At 39.7% G+C, this 26,562-nt stretch overlaps 1 protein-coding gene across 1 annotated transcript in view; it reads right to left on the bottom strand.

The window, feature by feature from the left end:
- The window catches only part of PIGN (phosphatidylinositol glycan anchor biosynthesis, class N), a 50,717-nt gene extending 24,662 nt beyond the window's left edge, over positions 1-26,055 (bottom strand). Inside the window, exons 1-10 of the mRNA XM_009865950.1 lie at positions 25,804-26,055; positions 21,675-21,796; positions 20,248-20,346; positions 15,768-15,874; positions 10,602-10,726; positions 9,838-9,968; positions 8,062-8,178; positions 3,653-3,693; positions 1,371-1,430; positions 187-279 (exon numbers count right to left, since the gene is read on the bottom strand). Coding sequence (XP_009864252.1) covers positions 187-279; positions 1,371-1,430; positions 3,653-3,693; positions 8,062-8,178; positions 9,838-9,968; positions 10,602-10,726; positions 15,768-15,874; positions 20,248-20,346; positions 21,675-21,796; positions 25,804-26,030 — 1,122 coding nt within the window. The 5' untranslated portion in view covers positions 26,031-26,055. The remainder of the gene's footprint in view (positions 1-186; positions 280-1,370; positions 1,431-3,652; positions 3,694-8,061; positions 8,179-9,837; positions 9,969-10,601; positions 10,727-15,767; positions 15,875-20,247; positions 20,347-21,674; positions 21,797-25,803) is intronic.
- Positions 26,056-26,562: the final 507 nt, after the last annotated feature.

The raw sequence follows: 26,562 nt of genomic DNA, 5'->3' as shown, positions 1-26,562 counted from the left end.
GTCAGGCTGGATGGGGCTCTGAGCACCCTGATCTAGTTAAGGATGTCCCTGCTCATTGCAGGGGGTTGGACTAGATGACCTTGGATGTCCCTTCCAACCCAACACATCCTAAGATTCTATGACTCTATCATGATTTTACACATAGCAACAACTAATATCCAAATACCCTTCTTTGCCATTTGTTACCTTAAATTGCTCAAGAATCTGAACAGCGTTGGTAAACATGCTCTCTGCCTTGAAATGAGCGCTATTGTTCAGATATTCCAGAGGCAGAGTTCCCTGGGGAAGAAAAATACATAAATACATACGTAAAACAACTTTAAATGAAGAAACAGGAATTTCTCTAATTGAATCACAAGCCAAATGAGCAGTGAGAATATTTCAAATTATTGCCAAAATAACTGCTGCAACTCCTTTGAAAATACTCTTCTCGCATAATTTCTCAACATCACAGGCACTGTTTACAATATCCCAGCTCCTACAGGAATGCAAATAAAGTAAATAAGAGAAGTTGCTAATAAACCATATACAGTACAGTAATAAGACCTCAATCTCTAATCAGAAGCCATTTTTGAAATACGTAGAAGTCCTGCACCCAAGGCCTTGCTGGGGTCTAACTCACCAGGTACTCGTGACGGGAAAATAAGCAGTCCCCGTGCCACCCGAGGTTGGGTGGTTTTCCTCGCATGACCAGCAATGAGAGCAGATGGAGGATAGAATTTGGGGCAGAGGTTCCAGAAGTGTTTTGAAAAATGTGCTGTAAATAGGCTTTTAAAATGTGAAATGGGCACATGAAAGCACGTTAATGTCATGCTAATGGTCAATCAGGTATTCATGTGACAACCTTTGGACTTTGTAACAATACTTGTAAGAAATCTGAAGAAAAAGCCATCTCATAGTGAGGACACTCACTGTTCACTAAATCAGAGGCACAAGATACCATCTGAATAAAGTACGCTAGTTTAAACAAGAAATAATTAGACATTAAATTGCAGAAACCGGCTTGTTTACAGGCTCAGCTTTCATGACCAAAACCAAATGTTATTCAAAACACATTGCATTTTTACCATCCCTAAAAAAACCAAAGTAACAAAAAAACTTTTATGTAGCTCTGGAGTATAAAGTTGCGGACTATAAAGGATTCGTTGCCTTTCCAATTGAAAGCATTATACAATATATAAAAGGATTAAATTTCTACTCTAAATTACACACGTGCACATAAAATTAAAATTACAAGCAGTCTCCATACCCTACAGCACTTTTCCAAATCTATAATCTTTCCCTTCACATGCCTCAAGTCTTGTCCCTAACACCTTTTCCTCTGTGATGAGCAGACTTCTATAATACGGAAAAACATTCATACTTCTTACCACAGAATTCAGGGGGAATGGCACACCGATAAGGGAAGCCATCAGCGGTGCTATATCAGCCTGTGCAAACAGAAGCATTCCCATTTGAATATAATCCAGGCCTCTAGAGCTAATAAATTCAGTTTAATTTTAACATATCCGCATTTGCAAAAGTAAATAGTATAATACTGTGAATTTATGACACACAACTCTCCTTTACAATATTTTTTTTAGTTTCCAGTAGTCATCATGGCATGATTAGATTCAAAATGTGAGTCTCCACTACTGATAAACCTTCCAGATTACATTTAGTTTAAAAAGCAAATATAAACCCCCACAGTGTTTATTCACAGAAATCCAGTACCTCCATCTCTGCACTGAGAGGCACACCACTTTTTATGACTATTTACGCCACAGAAAGAAATAATTTCATATTGAGAATTTTAAGCAGGACACTGAACATACTGCTCTGCACAGCACTCCTTATCCCGTTTTTCCAGAGTGCTGATTATTCACCCTCTAGCTTTCAGAGGAGGATTCTGCACTTTTGCGTCCAGTCAGACAGGCCCTTCAATCTAGGAATTTCATAAAATAAGCTACCATTACGCTCTCCTCGTGATGACAAAGACTGCCTCTTACTAGGTCTTTCTTTTCCTTCGATGTAAAACTACGCACCAAAATTCTTTTTTTTTTTTTCTTTTTTCTCCAGGATAAATCTGAGGAAACTACAATAAAACCACAGGCATTGCTCCAGCCTCAGATCTATTGTGCAGAAACAGACTCCAGCCAGCTTTTGCAAAGGACAATACACATGTTGTGTAATAGTAATGAGAAGCCCAGTTTGCTATTTTTACCCAGCCCCACATGCACCAGAGGACAGAAGCTCTGCCTTTGGGGACTCCATTATCCAGAACCCAGTGACACTTGAGACTCTTCTATATAGTCTCCAAATAACATTTTCATAACTCTTGTCAACCTTGAGAGGAAAAAAATTGATCTCTAGTTTTGTACCAGGACTCTGCTGAAAGCAGTTGATTCAGAACATTCCCAACTTCAGCCTTCTAGCATGAGTTTGTCTGGGCAGGCTTGGAGTCTGTTTTTCATATATTTGGTTTCACAGGGAGATAGGAAGCAAGAAGCAAACAAGCTTCAGGCGCACACATCTATGTGTGTTACCATGATTTGAAAAAATTTGGCTGACTTAGTATCAAGGGTTAAATGGTCCACCTTTTTTTTTTTTTCTTCCTTTATAGGATAAATTGCCAAGTGACTGGACCATAATCATAGACTGTTGAAAAAAACCCTCACACTTTAACAGAACAGTAAGAATTAGTTTTGACTCGATCATGACAGGACCTTCTTGAAAAAGTGACAAAATAGAGACATTGAAATAGACAGATCTGGAAAAAACAAACTGAACATAGACTTTTTACAAGAGTGTCCACTGATAGGACAAGGGGAAATGGGTTTAAGTTGAAGAAGGATAGATTTAGATTAGATCTTAGGAAGAAATTCTTCAGTACGAGGGTGGCAAGACTTTGGAATAAATTGCCCAGAGATGTTGTGGCTGCCCCCTCCCTGGAGGGGTTCAAGAACAAGTTGGACAGAGCCTTGAGTAGCCTGATCTAGTTGAGAGGTGTCCCTGCCCATGACAGGGAGGTTGGACTAGATGATCTCTAAGGTCCCTTCCAGCCTAGGCCATTCTATGATTCTATGACAGGGCTAATTTGTAGCAAAAAAGCCTACAGCGGATGCTCAGGAACTTGAGAAACATGGTCATTAGATTATGCTTTCTTTGTGTTTTGCTGGGCACTTTCATAGGACATACTGAGTAGGTGTAAGCTCAGCTCCAGAACATTTTCAAAGTAGAAAGTAGAGGGAAAGCATTACAAGTTACTTCTATAGGTTTGCAAAACCAGATTCCACTCTGAAAACATGTTAGATCCTACTCAAGTTACTCTGGGATAACTGGCACTGAGTTTGAGGGGTACCTGGCATATTGTACTGCACTCTTTGTATCTACAAAGGCACATAACCAATGAACTAAAAATGGTGTGATAATGCACCTTAAGGAGGAGAAATTGTATGTAGCTGCCACATGTGTTAACACGCAATTTAAACATTTTCATATTATGTTCAGTAAGGGTGGGGTTCCTGCAAGTCTAACTTCCAAGCAACATATTCCAGGGAAATGCTATATCAGTGTGATCATTCACTCAAATCCTATAAGTTAATTTACATCACAAAAACCTAATAATGTAAGGGGAAAATCTATGAGCTATGAAATTACATATGTCTGATACCTGATTGACATCCAGTCTCTTCAAGTTCTCCAGTTTCCATTCTGCAAGAATTAACAGAGCACATGAACAGCTGATCTACACAAATTAAAAGAGATAATTCAGTTGACATTTAATGTGTTGTTTCTGTTTTCTGCAAAGTGTTGTTACTAAAGAAAATTATAATTTGGCTTTAGGATGCTAGCTCAAGAGGGATTACAGATGGAACTCAACAGGCAGAAACAAGAAAATGCCTTCATTTCAGTTCACATTTTCTTTTATCCAGCAGAATAAAGTGCTGCCCGCAATTGTGATCCAGATCAGTTGTAGAAATTCCAAGGTTTTTACTTTTTTCAGCACAACAAAGAAAGTGATGGGGTATCTCCTGTGCCAAGTGAAAGATTCTAAACTCAGGTTTAAGAGATGGGCTGCTAAATCGCTTCAATAGTTTTTAAAAAATGTTAACCCAAAGTCTCAAACATACTGGTACAGATTGGTAAAAACATACTTTATATCTGCTATAATCAACACTGGCCAAGAGGGAGTTTAAGGGAGAAGTTCAACAACTTAATAACCAGAACAATTACAATAAAGGCAGAGACAAAGTCAAATGTACAGGCCCCTAAAGCTGTGAGGCATCATGCAAAAAGCTGGTTTAAAACTGTATTTTCCTGCTCTCCTTTAGCCTCTAAGGAAATAAAGAGGAAATAGGCTATTTTCTTTCAGGGTGGAGAGCTGTTTAAAAGCAGTTTAGAAGAGTTTGGCTTCTTTTTCCCCCCCCGTCTCCCCTTTTCCTAATGCTTAAATTTCCTGCCCCACTACCCACAGCATTAGTATGAGCAGGAAAATACACCAGAAAAAAAGCCCCAAATTCTTCAAAAAGATGACATACAGCTGTTTTTATTTCATTCAGGCTTAAAAAATATCAGATACACAGGAAAACATGATATGGGCTGAAAGAGATTTGCTGACAGCGTACTTAAAATACTGCCAATGACCTACCTAGAGCAAATCTCAAGTACGGGGTAAAGATGTTGGGAGCACCCACCCTCAGCTTGGGAACCAACCTTAATGTTAGAAACAGGGCTATGGCCACCTTCCTCAGTACACACAGAAAGATCAACGGGCCAGTCACTGCCCTGCTAACACCAAAATGACACCTCGGAAACAACACAGAGGGAAGTAGAAGTCTGCCTGGCACCTCCGACCACTGATGGTGTAGCCATGTTGGCCAAAAAAAATCCTTCAACTTTATGTGAAGCAGAAGTTTAAATGCACCAGAAAGGGGCTTCATGAAAAAGATTCGTAAACCATCCCTCAAAAGTCTGGCTCAACCTCATTTATTTTCTCCAAATAGGCATTCAAATCCTAAGATCACATCTCTCTTGTTCCATCTTTTGATACATCCTCTCTGTGACAGACCCAAATCTGTCTCAGCTTAAAGTGACCCAAGATGGGAAACATCCATATTTGCAGCACAGTGTGCACGAAACTTATTTTCAGCAATTAGTTCACACCACTGCTAGCTTTGGAAGTCTGAGTAACAGTCCACTACTATTTGGTTCCAAGAAAAACCTGAAGAGCAGCCACGTACCTTAACGGCAGTGAGACATACAGTTACAGTGAGCTCCCACGACAAGAGAGGGGAAGTATTATCAGCATTAATCATAAATCACATTAAACTCACACCAAAACGAACAAGTTTGCTTCCTTTCCCTTCCCAGAAAAGGAAATGGGTTTGTATTTCTCGAGATACAGACTCTCATCCATATTTGTATTCTATAAATGCATTGTTTGTTTTCCTTTAAATAACATGCTGGAAAACTGTCCACACTCACACCGTGTGCTTAAGGTAGGAAAAAAACGTATGGCTGCCAGAGAAACACCAAGCTTTGTAAGAAGCTTTTACATCTCTTTTTCCCCTACTCAGATATTCCCAAAAGGCAGAGTTGAAGACATCTGCCTTGGTGCAGGAACCGTAGGACACAGACCCCTGGAGCTTCCAAGGACCAGGACACATCTGTGGACTGCCCAGTCCAGGCTGCGCTGCTGGGATCGCGGTGCCTCGGGTGTACGTGCTGCACACGCTGGTTTACAATTCCAGCTCACTGTTTAGGTCTCCTGTACGGTGCCATTTGAGAGTTGGGTTTTTTTTTTCTTTATCCTGCTCTGCTTTTACTGCAGCCCACTGGGTGGTCAGATACAAATAGTGCAGGGAAAACAGTCAGTTCAAGAGGCTGAGGCTACACAAGCCAAAGAAAATCTCATGTAAAACCTCACAGAAGCAAGAATTGTGAAGGGGTACATTGGGGTCCCTGAGTCATGGCAAAGCAGGCTGAGTCTCCTCCAGAATGGAGATGCACACAGCCGAAAACAACTACCTGATGCCCTCCTGCCTTCACTGACAAGCCTCTCTGGACTTATGCCCCAAGGCCACTCAGCAGGGCCTGAGAAGCCAGAGAGAGCAGCTCAGGATTCTCCTTCTTTCTCACAAAGGGTTAAGCCAGCGGCCAAACGTGTAATCCTATGTGCTGCCCAGAGGATGCGGGGCTGCCATCACAAATCTTTCCAAGATGATTGCATGGCCAAGCCTGAGGGAAGGCAGAGCACAGGTAAAGGGACTTAGAAGGAGAAGGCTGTCATCCCAGAGCAAACATGATCCCCTTCCACCCATCCAAGCAGCACATTAATCTTTCCATGACAAATTGGACAGACCAAGTCCTGACTGTTGGTACCACTTTGGGTGTTCCGGCCCTCGATGGCAGTAATAAGAAGAAAGATAATTCACAGAGCTGCCTCCGGCCTGTTTGCACTGAACAGAGCACGAGATATTTGTCAGCATTAGAAATATTCTGCTGTTTCCACAAACTCTTAACTCAGAGAAATTAGGAAAGATTGTCAATAGATGCAAGAAGTTGAGGACTGGTGTACGGAATTGCAAATATCAGTTGGACACCAACATACATCAGTGACACGGGAGTCTTGAAAACACTCTCCTGCACACAGTCTCAGCTGCATTTTTATCAAGCATGAAAGGCAAATTCAAAGAACTTTTGAAAAGACTGCTTTTAAGCATCTCTTCTTTCATATCTTAGCTTAGTGAAAACATCTGGGATTGTAACTTAATGCAGTAGCTGAACTGGATTGACCTGCAAAAGTGACAAGTTCCATTTCCACAATAATTTTTTTCTTTACTTATAACCTACAAAGCCTACTAGAAGCTATAATGTAGTACCATAGGGAGAACAGTCACTCTTTAAGAAGATAGTTATTACTCAAATAGAGATTCAAACTCCCAGGATACTCATAGAGACTCAAATCTCCAGTAAAGATTATCCCTGGCAATTAAGAACTTGTAAAGATAGTGTCTGAATAGGCCAGCAACATGCTTAACAGCTGGAAAGCTGCAGAGCAAGTCCAAAACAAAGGGACAAGTTTCTCATCTTTGCTTTGGGGTGTTTGGTTTTTTGTCTGGTTGCTGGTTTGGTGAGGTGTTTTTTTTTAAACCATCAAAAAGAAAATAAAAAGCAGGCACAGCAGGGTGCAGACACATTCCCTCCTTTAAGAAAATACACATTTCCTAACAGATGACAGCCAAAAAGCTCTCCCTATTGTGTACCTGTAAGTCCCCTCAATACTGATCTTTTTTGAAATGCTCTCACACCATTTTCATCATTACTTGAAGTCAAACGCTGAGGTTTTTACTAAAGCTGGGGAGAATCAAAGAGACTAGAAGCTGTAAAAATCAACTATTACAGATCAACCCTTAGAGACATCAAGTGTCCTTAGAAGTCTAGCAGATCAGCCATCACAGACACCAAAATCATCTAGTTTTACTCTGTCTTCTACTTTTTATTCTACGGCCCATTTTCAATTTTATCAGAGATTTCATAGTTTTACAGCAGTAGTTAATCGCCAGTGTTAGCACAGTCTGTATCTGAGAAGTCCTGTTTAATCTGCTACCAAATACCTTCACAAGAGCAGGGCAGGGTTAAAACCTCAGGGCTCAAGTCATTTTTGCCTGATTTCTCCTCTCTAAAGTAGCTTGACAGACAATACAATAAAATAGAAAATCATTACCTCATTGATTGTGAGTAACAATCTGAAAGATTCAAGGCAAGAATGGGGCACATAAAAAAGAGCTTTCACAGTTTAACCACACTGAGATATCAATGGATTTCTAGAGCTGTGTAAGACAATATTTATTACATTACTTATTTGAAATACTAAAAATTATTTTTTTAAAAGTTTACTCTTCTTAAGTAAATTAGAAAGGGGAAAAACAATGAGAAAGACTGTTCACATTTCCACACTACACAAAGCAAGTCGTAGTTGCTGTAACGAAGCAGAAGACAGTGATAATCAACAGGCAGAATAGTAAAACACCTCCCTTTTCACCAAAATCTTGCACTTAAGTTTTACATTTTTCCTACCTTTCAAAAAATTGTCTTCAAAGAACTGGGATGTGACTTTCTGGGGATAATTCACCCCAGCACCCCAAACAATCAGTGGCGTTAAAGTTTCTGAGGGATGACCAGCTCCATGGGATCCTAAGATACACCAAACCAAAAAAAGGGTAAACTTTAAGACATGTGGTGTAAAAAGCGAACAAAACCCCTCTCTCTCTCTATATATATATATGCACACGTGTTAAATTTTTACAGTATGCATATTAAGACCTTGTTACAGACAATGTATTCCAGCTTGATAGCTCAAAGTGCCTAAACCCAAAGTATTTGGAAGTCTCCAGATGTAGAGGAGTGACCTGTTCAGAACCACATGCACGTGCCTATCCTGAGCATCCCTTGGAAAACAGGGATTATTCAGTAAAATTAGGCACATGCTCAAAAAATCAGCTGATCTGTGGTCCCCAGATAAGGCCTAAAATTCCATTTCAAAAGCAGGAGGCAAAATGCATTGCAACTGTCATCCCTTCCACAGTGATACAAGTTCATTTTTATGGTTTTAAAGCCTGTCAGCATACTCCTTTAAAATTCATAAAACATGACTGAATTCCCCAGGGAAATTAATTCCCTCCAGATTAACGATTCAACCACCAAAACCAATCACTATGGCACTGCTGGAAAGCCATCTTTGCTTTCTTTAAAAAAAACCCTAAGCTTAACAACACATAGGTCTGGAGTTAAGATTTCTGAAGGCTCTGCAGGATAAAGTCCAAGCAACCCTGTCTGATCCCAAAGCTGATCTTGCTTTAAGTCGGTGCTTGAGCCTCCTGAGGTCTCTATAACAATATACCATATATGCAAAAAATATGTATGCAAAACTTCCTTTATAAAAAAAAATATTATTCCTTGAAATAGACAAAAAAAGTCTGAATTAAAAATCTTATTGCAAGTGGCAGTCAGCTCAACAGTAAATAATATTCAAATCAGACTAATACGCAAATGAGCAGATGATAATTAGGCTGCTTTTGAATACTTCTGTCATCTCTGATAACAGGAAAAAGTCTGCAACCCTTTCATTTGAAAAATTTAGGATTTCACACACAAACTAAGAGGCTGAATTTTGCCAAGACCATGCCTGAAGCATCCTTTGTTCAAAAATATCACAGTTAAATCTAATTATGCCATTAGTCATGCCCTTCACAAGTGCCCTCTGTGGGTACCAGCCTGGGCAGCCACTTGCCTCACTCTCCCTTCTGTCCTCTCAGCTGCTGCACCTACACTTCAGAGCCAGCCTCCTCTGGAAACACCGCACAGCAGTCCCATCCTTTCTGCTGTGCCTAAAAGGCCAAAAAAAAAGCAAAAAGACTTCCCCCCAAGTTTTTCACCAGCTCCCAGACAGGTTTTTCACCTTTCCCAGGTGTTTCAGAGCAAAGTGCTACAATTTCTGTCCCACACTGGCTACAAGACCAGCTTTGCAGCTGGAAGCCAAGTAACACGACCTCCACCTGCCTAGGCTGGTTTTCTGCTGGGAAGCTCTGACAGAGGTGGTGTTCAGATCTCTTCCTCCCCAGTTAGCAGCCACTAAGGGAGTTAAACTTCACCCTATTATTATTTCTTTTTTTGTTGGAATAACAAACGCAGGTGTCACAGGGTTGATGATGGCGCCTGCAGCCAATCAACCATTTCCTAATTTGCCTGGATTTCATACATGAGTAACACATAAGCAAATCAAAGCAAGGGCTCTAAAACCTCTAATCACACTCCAGATACTCACTCATAAACTCAACATCTAAAAAGACTCACCCCAATCTGTCATTCCATGGTCAGAAGTTAAAATAAATGCAGTTTTCCCATCATTTCCATAGAAATTGTCAATCATTGAAGTAATTTCTTCTACACCCTTGTCAACTATTTTAATATTCTCCTTGTATTCCCTTTAACAATATGAAAAAATGTTGTTAAATTCAAGGTGGTTCTCACACTTGGTATGAAGTGAGTTATCAATGGTCATAACGCCCAATTTTTTGATTATAGGGCAGCTTTGTCCTTTACAGAACCTCAAGCTAACAAAAGGCATCCAAAATGTAAAATCTCTCCCCTTTAAGTCTAAGGATTTTGAAAGTATGCAAGGATCAAAAGAAAGAATCTTACATTCAAGGAATGTGAGGAAATGAAAAGAAAGTTCTCAAATAACTAATTTCAAGATGAATTGATGCGTTAATGACTGTTAATCTAAACTCTTCTCTGTCCAGGAAAGCTAAAACACAATGCTGGAATTTGCAGTCATCGTTCCTGAGCTTAATGTTGTCTATAAATTCAACTGTACCATTTCAATCATGAGGAATCTGAGAAGTCTTCCCATTTTACATTTAAAACTGCAATTTTCTGCATATCCTCTACATTATACATGGACTATAACTAAGATGGTCTGCTAAAAATCAGACCTGAGTACAGGAGTATATCCAGACACACTGTATATTGCAGAAAATCTGTCACTTCTACATAGGAGACCTGTTACTGTAAGCATTTCAAACTAGTAAGAAAGATACGCTTAATGTCTCAATTACCTTGAGTTTGGCCGATGAGCGTGTCCATTTGTGTCTATGCCTAGCAAATGCAGGAACAGAACCACTTTCTCCTCATTCAGTGCAGAGAACAACGTTTGATTACTTCTGGAAGAATTAAAGAAGCTCTGTATGGAATAAGTCATTAAGATATTAATCTGAGTACAGTGGAAAAAAGATGATAGCCAGCCTATTAAAAGTGAAACACAGCTGTTTTCTTGTCAAAATACTAGTAGTTATTAGTTACAAATGAGTAAAATTAATCACTCCCTAATTCACTTCTCAAAGAATAACTACCATCAGCATAGTCAGTTCAAAGTTTCAGCTTATTTAAGGTAACATTCCTCAAGCAGTGGGGCCTTTATGCTATTTCTTTTGGTGGGGTTTTTTCTTGTTCAGTTGGGTTTTTTTGTTTGGTTTGGTTTGTTTTAGTTTCTTTAGGCAGAAATACAAGGTAACTGTTCATCATTTCTTCTTGGCCTCTGTATAACCACAGTGAACCACTCCCGAGCACCACTTATGCCTTTACGTTTCCACTGACCTAGTTTCAGGCTGGAAGCAAAGGTCTCGTTCAGTCCTGCTTTGGAAGCAGGTCCTGCAGGATGCAGATACCAAGCTACAACTTGTTTGCAGAAACTAAAACAGAACAAAACAAGACAACTTTTGCAAATACATGAACTGCAGAACATATATCTGCCTTGCACATGTCCTACTGAAGCATCCCTGAGGCAGATGCCAGGGGGGATCTTCCCCTCAGAATGAATACGTCCTGACATGGCGATGCTGTGTCAGACCAGCTGTGTCACAGCAAGGCAAAATGCAGGCAGACAGTTATTCCAGCCCCATCTCCTTAGGAACAGCATTGCCCAAGGAAACAAAGTTGTGTAGGGTTTTAGTTCAAAGAGCATCCCGAGAACCTTTCAGCACACTAATATAAAGGAAAGCGTCTTCAAATTTCACGCAGCAGTCCAGGGAAAATGCCAGCAGAGCCAGGCAATCATTTCTGCCAGTAAAGGACTGAACAGTCCACCACACACCTGTGATAGTGGTGGAGCTCTTAAAAACTAAAGCTCACACCTTGTGTAAACCAAAGTCACTGCATGCAGAGGAAGCTCAAGCTGGCAGTAACAGCTTACAATAGTAAGCTGTGTCGGGAAACCATGGCACCAGGCAATTTCACCTTTTTTTCCTCCCTGAATATACACAAGTCGCATGGACTAATATTTGCACACTCTCAGCTTCAGCTCTTGTCCAAACAAAATCATGACCAAAGTCCAGAGACATTTTAAATAAGGATATAGGAACAAAATCTGATCACATTCAACAGCAGTATAATTATTTGTATGGAGATTTCCATCTTCCACATGGATAAGTCCATCCGCACATATCTGATCGCAGACTGAAGAAACCTTCTAGACCCACACCAGTAATTTGAAGGATACGGTAAATTGTTTTCTTTTTTTTTTAATTAAGTAAAAGGAAACAACAGATCAAACCAGACAAAGAGGAAATTCCCAAAATCAAATCTTAAAATGTAGATCAATATTAGAAGGCAGGTATTTTTCTATTACAGACTGATTAAGTGGAAGAAACTGTTGTGAGGAAGGGGAGACCCGAGTTTCTCCTCTCCCTAAATCCCTCCAATGCTCCGAGCCCCAGTCACCTCGTAAACCAGAGCAGCAGCAGCCTGAAGATCTTGCCCAACCTTGAATTAATTAAGAACTGGACGACAAAAGGGAGATTAATGTAACCTAAGATGTGGCATATTTTCCCAGAGCAAACAGCAAACATGCCATGGAACATTTTTTAAAATGGTGTGCTGAAAAAAACAAATAGGAAGTTCACCACAAGGAGCTGTCTTAGGCAGATAAAGGTAGTGAGCTGGCACAGAGGACACCGAACAGTAGAAGCAAAAAACAGGTCACCTTGCTGAAGAGATTGCTGAACTGTTTGACCAGCACTATCCTCGTATCTCCTTGCAGCCTGCTAAAGCCATCTTCTTTTTGGTCCGCGGCATTCACAAAACTTGAGAGCTACTACCATTCAACACTAGTTTCCAAGCCACTACTATAAGATACCTATCTCAGTTTTTTATGGTTCCCTGTTATTTGCTCTCTTGAGTAAATACTACCTTCCTTGTACACTTAAGCCAAATGCCATCAAGAAGTTTCAGGGATAAGAGTAAACAACAAAGAGGCTGAGAGAATGCAGCTTCTCCAGTCTCAAGAAAAGGCAGCGAAGGAAAGATCTCATTGTTGTCTACAAATGCCTACTGGGTGAGCAAAGACAGAGTCAGACAGCTCAGATGGCCTTGGTGGTGTGACAAGGGGAGAAATTCCAGTAAGATAAGGAGACCGTAACTATAGTCAGACATTAGAACAGATGTTCAACAGGTTGTTGCATTTCTGGCCTTTAAGATGCTCAAAACTTGACTGGGGAAGGCGTGAGCAGCCTGCTCTGACTGAAACTCCCTAATGCAGGGAGCTGGACTCAATGCTCCCTGACTCAGCTTTCTTCCAACCTACTTTTTACTACGATTTTGGCAACCCACAAGAAATAATGCCTTGGCTACAACTGATACACAATTTAGTAAGATCTACAAAAGCTTCCCATTAAAACATTCACAATAAACTCTAGAATTAATTATAAAGTAATACTAATTATTACGAGAGTATTACAAGAGATGTTTGGTTACAATCACGTGAAATCTTCTAGTATCATCTCCCTCCTTGAATGGGAGAAAGCAAAGAAGAAAAAAAGACTACCTAAAAGGTCTAGCAAATACATGATGTAGTGATATCTGAACAAAATACAGACTCCACAGTTGTTTAAGGTAAGTTGTTGGGGACCATTTGTTCTCCCAAACAGAGCTCCTCATGGCTCCTCCTTTAATAGAGCTCATACACTGTTGCTGACTGCATGATGTACAGGCAGAAAGAGACCAAATATTCTCTTTTCACAAAGCTCTTCGTATATAAATCCAGGACAAATTAATTAAATCGGTTGATTAAAGCTGTGCACCCTGTTTTCTGTTGACATGAGAGTTAAAAAAGTTATGCCAGATGTTAGACATAAAATAAATATGCAAAGGAAGGACAAACATATATAATACGTCAGGTTTGTATCAGCCGAGCATGCTCAGGCACAAGACTCCTACACATATTTACAATAAATCCTTCAACCTTGTATTCCCTGTTCGAGCAGAGCTAGTTGTATTGAAATCCACTGGCAGAAATCAACATCAGGTCATGGCCCTGTCTGCAGAGCGTCAAAGTTTACCATCACGCAGTTCTGGACTCCAGCCCTCACCCCGCACAGAAGGGACAGTTTAAAAGCTTGGCCTGGTCTTCTTCCAGCAGAAAGAGGCCAAAGGAAGAATGAAGCACTGTGCTCAAAATCAGAAAAGGGGAAAAAAAAGAAAAAAAAGAAAAAAAATGTTTTCCATCTGCACCTGCATGTCCCACTTAAGTCAGAAGACATCAAATGAGTATCTCGAGTATATCCTACCCTGTGGTCATGATAAATTGTGGTTAGTTCATTACTGGGACTCATCTCCAAGGCTGATAGAGTTCCTGGAATTTTAATCATTTTACCCTAAAAAAGAGTTCAATCTTATAAAACTGTTTTTCACAAAATACTTTAAAAAATCAGAAATGCATTAAAAAGACCATTTTTTCCTGTTAGTTAACCCAAACTCCCAGCATTTTGCTCCCTAATTTTTCTTTAGCACAGACTCAAACTATGATCTAGGCAAAGGTTATCTAACTGAGTATCCCAAAGGACAAAAAGAAAATGCAGGCAAAGCAGAATTTAGATTTTCAGCAAATTGTCAGTTATATATATCACCACACTAGCACAGCTGAGAGTTGTTCGAGTTACGATAGCAGACTGACCTCGGTTTGAGTCAGTCTCACGTTTCATGCTTCTGAAGTCATCACTGATATGTAACTGAAAAGATGATTAATAAAATGAATATTTTATACTAGCCAGCCACGTGCTATCCATCACAGTATGAAATTTAGATGGGCAAAATAAGTCTTTCAGATAATGGTGCTGGTTCCAAGAGAAAAGTTATCAGTAATGATATATATATCAAGCATATCATTATAGTTGGAAAGAAAAAATGTCATTAGGTTTTTTGAAGCAAAAAAAACGTAGTACCACCCTCACATAACTGTGCAGGGTGCAACTTTAAGACAACAGCTACTCAAGTGTCATTGACAGCCTAATTTGATTTATATTATTCATATCGATTACAACTCACAATCCCAGCACAAGTGCAAATTCATGGAGAGGATGGTAGTTAGAAAATACATCCTTTCACCTGCAAACTCAGAAAACCACTTCCTTCAAAAATTAGCAAACTATACTGCACTTTTCCACCCTACGTCACTGTTTAAAGCAGATCACCCCTTGGCTTCCTAACAGAAGCTGATTTGGTCTACTGATTTATTTGCTTTTCTTTTTTGTTTGATTTCATTTGTGCTGGTTAGCTAATGTTAATATATGCAGCCCAGAGACCTCGTGGAAAAAAGTTTTAGTAAGTCTCAAACTCCATTAACATTGTTACGAGATACAGAAAGTAACTCACCTAAGTGCTTCACCAATACAGATATTTACACACCAATGCCCACTATCAGCATTTCTTAACCCAGGACAAGTGAGGTAGCATGGAATAATATGAATATAGGAATTAATGAATAATGAGAAACTATGTGCCTTGGATTATTCATACTTCCAGTGACAGCATCACAGAAAACAACAGTCGTGAACCAGCAGTGACATCCAAATCAGCCAAGCAGAGCACCACAGGAACAAGTTATACTGCTCCAGGGCCTAAGATGTCCTTGTCTCCCTCCAAACTAACAGTGACTCCTCTGGATTTCAGATTATATGCAAATTTAAGACAAAGAAAGCCAAACAATGTCTTTAAAAGGGGCTTTTATTAATGATTTTTTTTTTACTAGCACTAAAAGACAAATGCTTCCTCTAAGTTTCCATTACACTAGTCATGATAATCGATTCAAGCAAGTTTTACATACGACCCCAAGTGATGGGTCTTTCTAAGATCTCTTACTTTTTAGTTCTATGATAAACACATTCTATGACAAAGTTAACATACAGCTGTGCTTTTTATATACGTGCAGCATAAAAGGATCCACTGCTCACCTTAACATGATCAAAAACCCATGTGTCAAGCTTGGCTGCATCTTCTGCTCCAAAGTCTTCACTTTCCGCCGTGTAACAAAATGTATAAACGTGATCTCCTGTAGCACCTGCGAAAAACAATGCAGATGGAATAGGAGACAGAGAAAAGTCATCTTTATTTTCTCATAGTCAAAAATACATGAATATTAATGCATAGGAGTAGAAACCTATCAAAAATTACAATCTTGAGAGAATCAAAGAAGTTTTCTCGTTATTTTAACTTTCCCAACATTTATGGTTTTTTGAAGCCTGCATACCATTTTAATCCATGAGCTTATCATCACCTCAGAGGAATGAGGAACAATGTCATCCAGTATGCTCACGTGAGGAAATAAAATACAGAACACCAGATAGGAGTAGAACAAATCCCAGATAAAAGGAAATTAAACAGAACTAAGTTTTTGTTAAAATGGATCATACAAAACAATGTTCTATCAATGAGGCCTTTTACATAGGAAAACATCATGTATTACATATAAGGAAGGCAGCAGGAGGGATATAATTTAGTTACTGTACATGAATTCTAGGAGGCAAAGCAGTATGGAAAGCTAAGTGGACAACTTCAGAAAGGCAATATTCAAAGTCTGAACCTTTAAAACATGGATCCAAAACATAAAAAGGAGAACTACTGGACTACCTTCAGGCATAAAGCACAACATGAGGGTCACCAATGCGAAAACACAACATCTGGACACGGCAATTTAATTCTGTACTCACTGTCAAGAGAGCAAAGCCAAGAAAGGGGAAGGAAAAAAGATGAAGACTTAGAAGGAAGTAAAATTCTGAAGTCCTGGAAAGACGTAAAGTTAGGTGGAGTTTAATGAAATAATACATTACAATCCAGTCAATGGCTGAGCTGTTACAACTCAGGGATGCTATTTCTACCATGACAATATAAACTCCCAGAGGCAAAAATGTTCTTCAATCAGTTGATGGCCAGAGAGAATATAACTGATCTGCTGGATGTCACAATTACATAATGCAGTTCTGTAAGATTCCAGGCTTGCGACTGAACTAATATCCCAATATAAGGGAGCTGTTTAACCAAGACTATGTCCAAACTCACACAAGGGATGCAGGTATTTCAGGCCAGGAAGATGAAAGCTGGCACTCATTTTCTGATTTTCTCCCTTGAGCTCCCTAGCAGACACTACTACTACTTATAAGCCACTTGCTGCAGTTCTCACAGTATAAAAGAAAAAAAAGAAAATACTTCCAGGCATTAAAAAGTGAATTAAGGAGTTCCAGTTCGTGGATAAATAGGTTCAAAAGAAGAAATAAGCCTTGGCCATCAATGTCAGGCCGACTGATGGTCTAAGAGGGTAGAGCGCTGTACTGTTTTTCCATTGTCTCACAGAAAGCGAGAGAAGACCCTGTCTTTGAGGGAGGCCACACCAAAGAAGCCAAATGAAAGCACGCAGTTTGCAGACTAGGTAAAGGAACACATCTACTACTTATCCATTTTTAATTTCTACCAAAGCAAAAAAAAAAATACCCACTCAACCCTGCACTGCTATGAAGAGAAATAGTGGCAAAACAAAGTCACACTAGGAAAGTTCTGGAGTGCCCGCATAGCTTATGAAATAATTGTAGGTTGTTTGGTTTTTTTTTTTAATAAGAAACCATACTATGCAAAATGTTATAAAATGTTTATTTCTGTTGTTTGAGAGGTGGCAGGCAACTTTAAGTTGGGGGATGAGGAAGCAAAGATGGGATAGAGAAGTCGAAGGAAACTAGGGATGAAAACATGCTTTAGAAGTGAGCACAGAGCTCCACCGAGTTTGGTGGTGCCATTATACTGAGGAAAATAACTGTGGGGGACAAAAACTCCCACACCAGATACCACTTATTCTTTTTGCAGACTTGTCCAGCGCATCATCTTGTGCTCAGCATCAACATTCAAATATTAGGGTCAGGGATCGAGTTACTACCCTCTTACAGTAAGATTTAGGTCCTGCGGAAAGGAAAGCTCTTGCTTTGCTCATGGGGCAGGCCCTGGGGACAAGCCGTTCACAGGTCAGAGTCCAGACCAGCAGGAGACATTTGCTAGAAAATTCTGCAGGCACAAAAGAGGTGAATAAAGAACGAAGGCACAAGGAAAGTCAGACACTGAATCAACAGAGAGCGGGCATCAGAGAGCTGTCATCGAATGCAGGCAGGTGCGGAAATGTAAGAAATTCTGCATTTTTCTTGGTGCCCTGTAGGAACGAGGAACTAGAAGAGGAGACCAAGAGGTCTGTCTGTCCAGAGTAACCCTGACAAAGGTTTGTCCCAGTTATCCCCATGGTCTTGATGATGCCCTTCTTTATACTCATGCTAAACAATGACCCTAGCCTTGCTGCCAGTTTCCAAGAGAGAGAAAGGGAACTTGTGGAACAAATGGCAATCTGGGTGCAACGGACTAATCATTACTTTCCTTAACAGAAGCAACAGCCTCAGCTCCTTTTTCAGCATGGCATTTAATACTCTGGATTACACTCCAATCAAGAGTCATGACAAAACAGTACAAGGCTGGACTGCTCAAGTTAAACCTCAAATTCTGGCAAGTCTAGATGAAAATCTCACAATTTTAAGGAGCGTTCTGAAAATAAAATAGGCATTTTCAAAGTATTTTATTTAACTTTTTTACAGTATCCTCAAACATTCCACTGAAATATTTATTTTATAACAGGAAGAGGACCTGAAGAACACAGACAATGTCAGGAAACAAAGGATTTTTATCCCCTTCCCAAAAACTAGTAAGTGTTATATACTCTTTATGCATCACCCGGTGAAAATGGTGAAAGAGTTAATAAAATTGTGAGCATTCTGGCATGATAAAAAACACATAAGAAGAGTCCTGTCACCTCATTAAATCGCAACATGGAAAGCAGGTGAGAAATTAAGCTATGCTCTCCCCTGTCCTTTTCGGCCTTTTTTTAGAAGTGAAGAACAAACACTGGATTCTATTGTCTTCTGTATTATACAACTCCTCTTTAGAAACTCATATTATAAAATCCTTTCTGTATTATAAAACTTTTCCACTTTGGAAAAAGGCAAGATTTTTTTTTTTAGTAGAAAAAAAGTAAGTTCATCTACCTTTCTATCATGAGAAACTACAATTCATTTTACCATACGGCATCTACCTCTCAGATACAGTGCTGCACTAAACCTTTATCAGTTTGGGGGGGACTTCCCTCCCCCACAAAAGAAAGTTCCATTGCTGGTGCCACTCACGAGAGACACAGCAACAGTATGGTATGACCCCTCCAGATAACATCAAAGCTGCTTCCAAGTCCTCTGCTTATCTTCTTACTCAAACCAAACTAGCAGAAGGGCAGGGGTCTGGGAAATTCTTGAATTCCTCAAATATTTTCCCAAGAACAGATCTCCAAAAAAGTCAATAATCTGTGCAAGGGCAGTGTGCTACCTTTCCCCTTTCCGCAGCCAAAATCACAGTATTCCCAAATAAAAACTGGATTCTAAGGTCATGGGAAATTCTCAGGAGATGTTTTTACAGCTTACCATAAACTTATTAGAATCAAGCAAAGAACAGAAAAAGGGTGGGAGGGGGGGAAGGGGGAGGAAAATATCAGAAGGAGAGGGAGAAGAGACCAGAGTTGAGAAAAAGTAAGAGAATTGACATGAGAAAAATGATGTTCACTTTTTCTAAACCAGTATTAGATTCCACTCCTCTCCTGCCTATCAACATTTTCCTAGTTTGTCAGTGCCAATACTTAGAACAGAACAGCAGCATATGCCCCTGGTTTGTCCCCGTTTCACTTCAGCCTGTTTTATTCTAAGATTGCAGAAAAGGGTGTATATGCCCTCATTCTTCAAAGAATAGGACAAAATTGAACCTGGAGACCCTTTAAATATTTGAAGCATTGCTCAGCAATCTCTGCTTAAAGACCAATTGCACTGGGCTGACAAGACCTTAACACTCTGCACACCACAGGGACCTCAGCTTCAGGAATAGTATCAGGCAGTTCCTGCTTCTTCCCTTTATACATTACTGTTCTGGAGTAGAAGCAGGATAACCACAGTAAGCTGCTGCTTCAGCTCAGACACTCAGAAGCACAGCTGCAGTTCCGTTACCCAGCTCAGTGGGAGCTGTATGCAGAAGAAGAAAAAACACAGCTGCAGGCTTGCAAACAAGAGCTTTAAATCCCAATCAAAACCCCCCAAAACTAAATCCTTTTAACTAAAGGTGTGTTTCCTTTAGTATTCTGAGAGAATTCTGTATGGCCTATTTAAATGCATAAGTAATAAATAGGGATATGCTCTTTAAAAGCTTGCTTCTGTTTCTCCACCCAGTCTTGAAATCACAAACTAGAAATCAGGTATACACAGATATACAAACTGGAAATACTTTGTTCACCTTCTTCTCTAACTCAAAAAACAATAAATCTCTAACTACCTGTTGTCTATGTGTTAAAGATTCATTAAATATAAAACTTACCTTTTGCAAACATTGGCAAAATATCCGGGCTTCCCCAGCTCCAAGTATGTTTACTTTCATTGAAAACAGAGTCAAATTCCACTGGATTCTCCTTCCACCCTGTTAAACAAACATACTGGATTTAAATGGAATTGTCAGAGGATCTCGTTGACTCCTAAGACTGATAAATCCACGCACACTGTTGGGGTATTTTTAAGTTTCTCTTATATTATCTCATAATGAACTCGACTTTGTGAGTCTTGGTTTTACTTTCATTTCAACCTTGGTTTGCAACTAGTCTTCCATTCATTAAGAAGTGAGCTGATAACTTAAGCCAATTTCATTATGCAGAGATTCAAACAGGAAAAAACACACAGCTGTTTATCTCATCAACAGCTAAAACTCTCCTGAATTTTAAATCTCCTGTTGTCTGAACTCAGCTTTTGGCATTTTAGGCAATAAATTACACAGTCATATATCATATTTCTAGCAGTCACGTTCCACCCCATCACAATAAAACCTTCAGGATCTTCTGTATCCATGATAAGACAGCTGACAGAAATACAGAGATGCTCTTAACAGCAATTCCTGCATTTGTAGCAGATGTCAGGAGGAAGAACTTTTTTATTAGGAACATGGATAAGACCAAGTAATTCCTCCTATCTCTCCTGACCCAAACCCGCACACAGCACTCCAAGTGTTCAGGCCTAGAGGGCTGAGGGACGGCAGAGGACCACACGAAAGATCAAGTCAGTAACACAAAGGCTTACTCCATGTTATTAATCACCAGGCACACAGCGACAGCTGGGCAAAACACACAGTTGGGAGTTTTCGCTTTATTTTGCATCCATAATGCTGCTGCCTCCTTTGAGAATGCACGTAGAATTAGTCTCGAGGAGAAAAGACAACACAGAAAGAACCGTGCCTCGCCAATACCGCCTCAGGAGACTTTCCGCTGTGCCTTTTGCAACTGGACTTGCCTCTACCGCATCAGCCTTTTTAGCCATCAGCGCACTTGTAGCAAGTGTGGGTAGAGCCCTGCCCACGTCTTAGTTCGTGAAGCCTAGCCATGATGATGAATCATCAGGCACACAGTGACAGCTGGGCAAAACACACAGCTGGGAGTTTTTGCTTTATTTTGCTACTGATTCTCCAAGTCAGTCCTTTTTTTTGACACTGTGGTTCACTTCTCATTTGTGGCTACTAATTAGCCATCTCCCATTATATCCCAAAGGACAAGTAAAAGCTGTGTTACAAGAAGAGCTCACTCCATAAGATAGTTCTGCTTTTACACTTTGGGTGTGAAATTCTACCATGTTACAAAATATTAACTTACATAAGCTATTTTCCACTATGCAGGTATTTATGATTAATCATCTAGAAGTTGAGTACATCACCAGAATACCTTATTTTGGAGGACAGTGTTTAAAGCTTTAGAACCAGCATACCTTTAGCAACTGCACTGACATCTTCATAAAACCCAGCTATAAGCGCAACATGCCCTGGCCTGGACTCTGTTGGGACCCGGGTGTGAGAGATTCCCCAGCTGCCATTATTCTCTAGAATTCCCCTGGAAAGAGGATACAAGGCAGTTAATGCTTATGACTTCTTGAAAGTACAGCGAATCGCAGATAAACACAGTGACAGGTAGATGTGAGGCAGGAAATGCAAAAACCACTCGAGAGTAAAACCGATTTTCACCATCACCTGCTGTGCAGCAAAACAAGCACAATACTAACCTGCAAGAAATCTTATACTATAATACTCCCCAGAGAACATTAGTATTGTGGCAAACAGACGAATTTAGCTGGTGTTCTAATACACTTAGAATTAACATACTACTTCTTTTTTGCTGCTTTCTACTATAGCTTTTCTTTCCCCTAACAGATTCTTTCTGCCTGGTATTACTTTGCTTTGTTCTTTCCATTTAGCTTGAAAACATCTAGTTCAATCTCCTCTTACTCATTAAATATGCTCAATTATAATCAGATCTTGTGACCATGTCTGCTTTTATCTCTGTCAAATACTGGAAGCTAGCACCAAGAGAATTTAAAACCCACATAAATCTAAGGTGCAAATCATTTCAGCAACATGGATAAAATTTAAATAAACCTTGCATCTTCTGCAATTAACACCAAAGTGAAGGAGAATACCTTTTCACCACATATAGAGAAACACAAAAATTGTCTAGGGATTATGCTCACACAATAGTTACAACAGATAAAAAGCAAAGGAAATAGAGGACAAAGCCCAAGTGTAAGAAACAACCTCAAACTACTCTTCTTTGCTGAAGATATGAACATCTGGAGCCTGTCAGAGAGTAAGCAGTGAGCATTACCATATGCTGTTTCCTTGTCTCCATCTTCTGGAAGAAGAGAAAGATTCACAACCTACTGTCAGAGCAAGAGAAAGAAGGAAAAGGAAACAAAATACAGCAGGACATACCTTATACTAATGTTTAGGACAAGCAGCAGAATCTCCCGAACAAATTCAAAGCAGTTTTAAGAGTCAAACCTACTAGGAAACTGTATTTTTGTTGTTCATTATAGAAGCTACAAAATTTGCTGTATTTTTATCGGATGTGTTCTAGATCAAGTAGATTCTAAGTCCATGCTTTGTAACTTTATTTTTAACAAAGATTTTACAGAACTGTTAATTGTAACATCTGTATACTCAGCTCTAAATAGATTTCCTACTAATGAAATAAGAATTAAATCACAACCTAAAATTTCAGGCTTCACTCTAAGCTTGCAGGATTCACAGTTTGCTTGCTGTTTTTTTCTTTACAATTCATCTTAAACCTCACATTCCTGGGCCTACTTGAAAGCTCAAAAAACCACTTGGAACAGCCCGAATATTACAGTGCAAAATGTAAAAAGGTGATATAGGACTCTGACATCTAATTCCTAGCTCTCATCTCGGCTAGGTTTTAAGAAAAGTTGTACTGAAAAAAAGTACTAATTTGAAAAAAGCATTTGGGTATTAAAGTGGTTTCTGATTTCACTGGAGACTCTGGTCAAAATATATTACGCTAGCATTAGTGGAAAGATTTAAGACAAAAATAAAACTCACTGGGCCATCCTCACACTTCATTGTCACGAAAGGTAGGAATGGTTTTAATTAGAATTCGATTTCTACTGAGCTGGAAAGTAATCTTTACCCTTGCTTTTGTGGGGTTTTATCACAGGATATGAAGTCAACAATAACACATACCAGGCAGAAAAAGATATAGCCAGATATTGATATCTACTTGTTCAAAATTTATTTAGCTACTCTGCATTATTTCAAAGCCTTTTAGTCAGAAGAATCGTTACAAAAAATAATTTCCTTGTGATTATAAATATTAGCTACCCATAGTAACAACTATGAATGTGATACAGTAATATGGCTGAAACACGACAGGCAAGGAAGAAAACATCTTCCTCTACCACCACCACAGCAATTCAGACCATCTACTGTCGCTCATAACTATCACAACACTGCTGAAAACCAGATTTTTCAAGAATATTTATATGAGAAAAGACTAGGTACCTGGCATATATCAGCCAGCAATATGCTCCAAGCCTAATGGATATTTACTGATCTTATGCACCTACTAAAGCTTTCCTTCTGTTTGTTTCTAAAGAATGGTTCTTCCTCATTTAAAGATAACATCTCCTCATTAACAACCTAGTAGTTTACAAAGTGCTCCACCTGGACAAGACGGTTTGGCTGGTATGTTTCCTGCTACTATAACGAGGATAAGAGACTGAACCCTTGGCACTTCGGAATCAATGTGCAAAAAAGTGAACTTTATATTAAACTGAATATCCTTTGGGTCAATATTATTGAAAAAGGAAAGCTCAGGCATAATAACAAAGGAAACACCTCCAGTAATCTCATCTTATCAACCTGTTCACAAGATTAACTTAGTGAGGTTTTGAAGCTCAAAGGTTCGGTGACAAAACACCGAGCCCCTTGGTTTAAAATTGTAGCAGTATATATGTATATATGTATATATGTAATAGACACAGAAGATATGTCCTGGACTGCCTGGCCCTCCACCTTTCAGAAAGCACAACGTGCCATATGTTTTATCTTTTTGTCACCTCTCACATACACGTGCTCACACAAATACGTACTTATAAGCAGAACGAGATATGAGAGAAATACACACGGCACTTCAAACTCCTACTGGCATTTTATTCCACTCGGTGACCTACCAGTATCTCTGCTTGTTGCAAGGCAGTTGTTACCCTCCCTTCACCCACGTCTTTTCACCACAGGTGACAATGTTTTACTTCTACAGACTTTGAAATCAAAAGCCCATAACTCCACAAACAAGGTTAAGCAGGAACAGCAGAAGGGCAAACTGCCCAGCAAACTGGACAAGCTGGTTTAACTTTTTATTGGTTTAACTTTTTATTTCTACATAGGTGTGATAATGCTGAATGGCTGAAACTGAAAAACTGGAACCACTTAATGGCAAAAATGTCAATGCTAACTCTTTCCTACCTGCTACTTCTCCTAGTGATGGGGCTGTTATGACATTCACACCTTGCTGATGGTGAAAAAGACCAACAGTTTTACTGCTAAGACAAGAAACTGCTTTGGAGGAAGCATGAAGTCCACTGCTGAAAGACAACATGGAAAACTCAGGCTGATGTGGCAGACATCTGCCAGTGGCAAACAGCACCTTACAAAAATACTTAACAACAGGAGAAGCAGGCACAAGTAATCCCATATAAACTGGCAAGTGCTGTAGTAAGAGCTCCTCAGATTTCTGTACCAGAATGCAAACGCACTAACGGCTTCAGACGATTTGATTTATTCAGATTTGCTCTGATACTCAAAAGGAAGACCAGTGCTACTGCACAAAAGCAGTCTTATTTAATACTGTCTACCTTTTTTTAGCCTAAGAAGTTATTTGTCTTATGTTCAAATAATTAACTTGATATAAGGAAACATAGAAAGTTGGTGAAAATTAGTTTGAAACACCCAAGGATATGACTTCTATACTCTTGTTTGGTGGATGAGTTTTTCACAATCATTTTAAACCAAATCATTCCATTAAGCAATTCGACACACACTAGAGAGCACAAGGGAGACATCAGAGTGAGGCATGCAGGAAGGGTGGGACAAGGAGCACGTGGCAGCCTGCTGTTAGATCCATTCAGGCCATCTTCTTCACTCGCTCCTTAAAAAGCCTCATCCATAGCTCAGAACTAGAAGACAAGCACGTTAATGAACTACTGCTCCTAAACTGAAGATCCGAGAAGCATTCTGAATTAACCACTCTGTAAGACTTCACAAGTGATACCGTGGTGATGTGAATGGAGAAAGTTACACTCTTAGTTACTGGCTAATCGTAGTTTTCAGAGGACGATATTGACTTAGTTTACTCTGTTGATGGCTTAGCAGCTTTACCGACAACAAGGGACACCTGCTCAAATTCACACATTTTTGCAGAATTTGTTTCTTCAAAGGCAGTACCCAAGCTACCACAGTTGCAGTTCTTACTCTTCTCTTTTTAACGTTAAAATAGCTGCCTTCAGAAGCAAAAACTTCTTGCTTAGCAGTGTTTTCAGATGGACTTACCGCAGGAAAGGTGCTCGAGATGTATTGTTGCTGTCCAATTCATACAGTGAATCTGCCCGCAGACCATCAGCAACAAAGAGCACAAGACGTTTTGCTGGAGGTGGCAGCGGAGTCCAATGAGGAGTCATACCATGAACCAGGGGAGAGCTGAAGTAGATGTCAAAAATGGAGACCAAAAACACGCAATGCACGAGGAGACCAGCGAGTATGAAGACTGGTATACCCATGGCAACAGCGGGCTGGCAAGGCAAACTCCAACACTGAGAGGGATTGAGAAAAACAAAGTTAGGCAGATGAGACTTATCAGAACCAATAATTATTTCATTAGTTATAGAACCATAACTGCAGTCATTACCCAGGATCCATAACCAATCACTGCTTCCAAAAAGTTCTTTCCTAGAAGTTTTTGTCAAAAGTCATTGCATAGCTAATTCAGATTTTTGGACAGAAATTACGTCTCACCTCACTAAGCACCTGAGATGAACTGCTATCACATGGCTTCAGAAGACCACTGAATCAAGCCAGTTCATCTGATATTGAGTCAATTTTTGCTACCTACACCAGTTACAGAAGGCTCAGCCAAAGCAACATCTCCATGAACACACTACCCTCTGCCGGCTGATTGTGTGACAGCATCGAGGTCTGCTCAGGCAAACACAAGTCAACGACAGCTAGGGAAAAATCCATCCTATTGCAAACACTCATCCACAGTTGCTTTTTTAAAAGTTTACTATTAATTCTGGTCTCACTATATTCTGC

The sequence above is a fragment of the Apaloderma vittatum genome, unplaced genomic scaffold, assembly GCF_000703405.1.
Source record: "Apaloderma vittatum isolate BGI_N311 unplaced genomic scaffold, ASM70340v1 scaffold3490, whole genome shotgun sequence".
In the NCBI taxonomy this organism is placed as follows: Eukaryota; Metazoa; Chordata; class Aves; order Trogoniformes; family Trogonidae; genus Apaloderma; species Apaloderma vittatum.
This window is presented reverse-complemented; position numbering and strand designations above follow the sequence as displayed.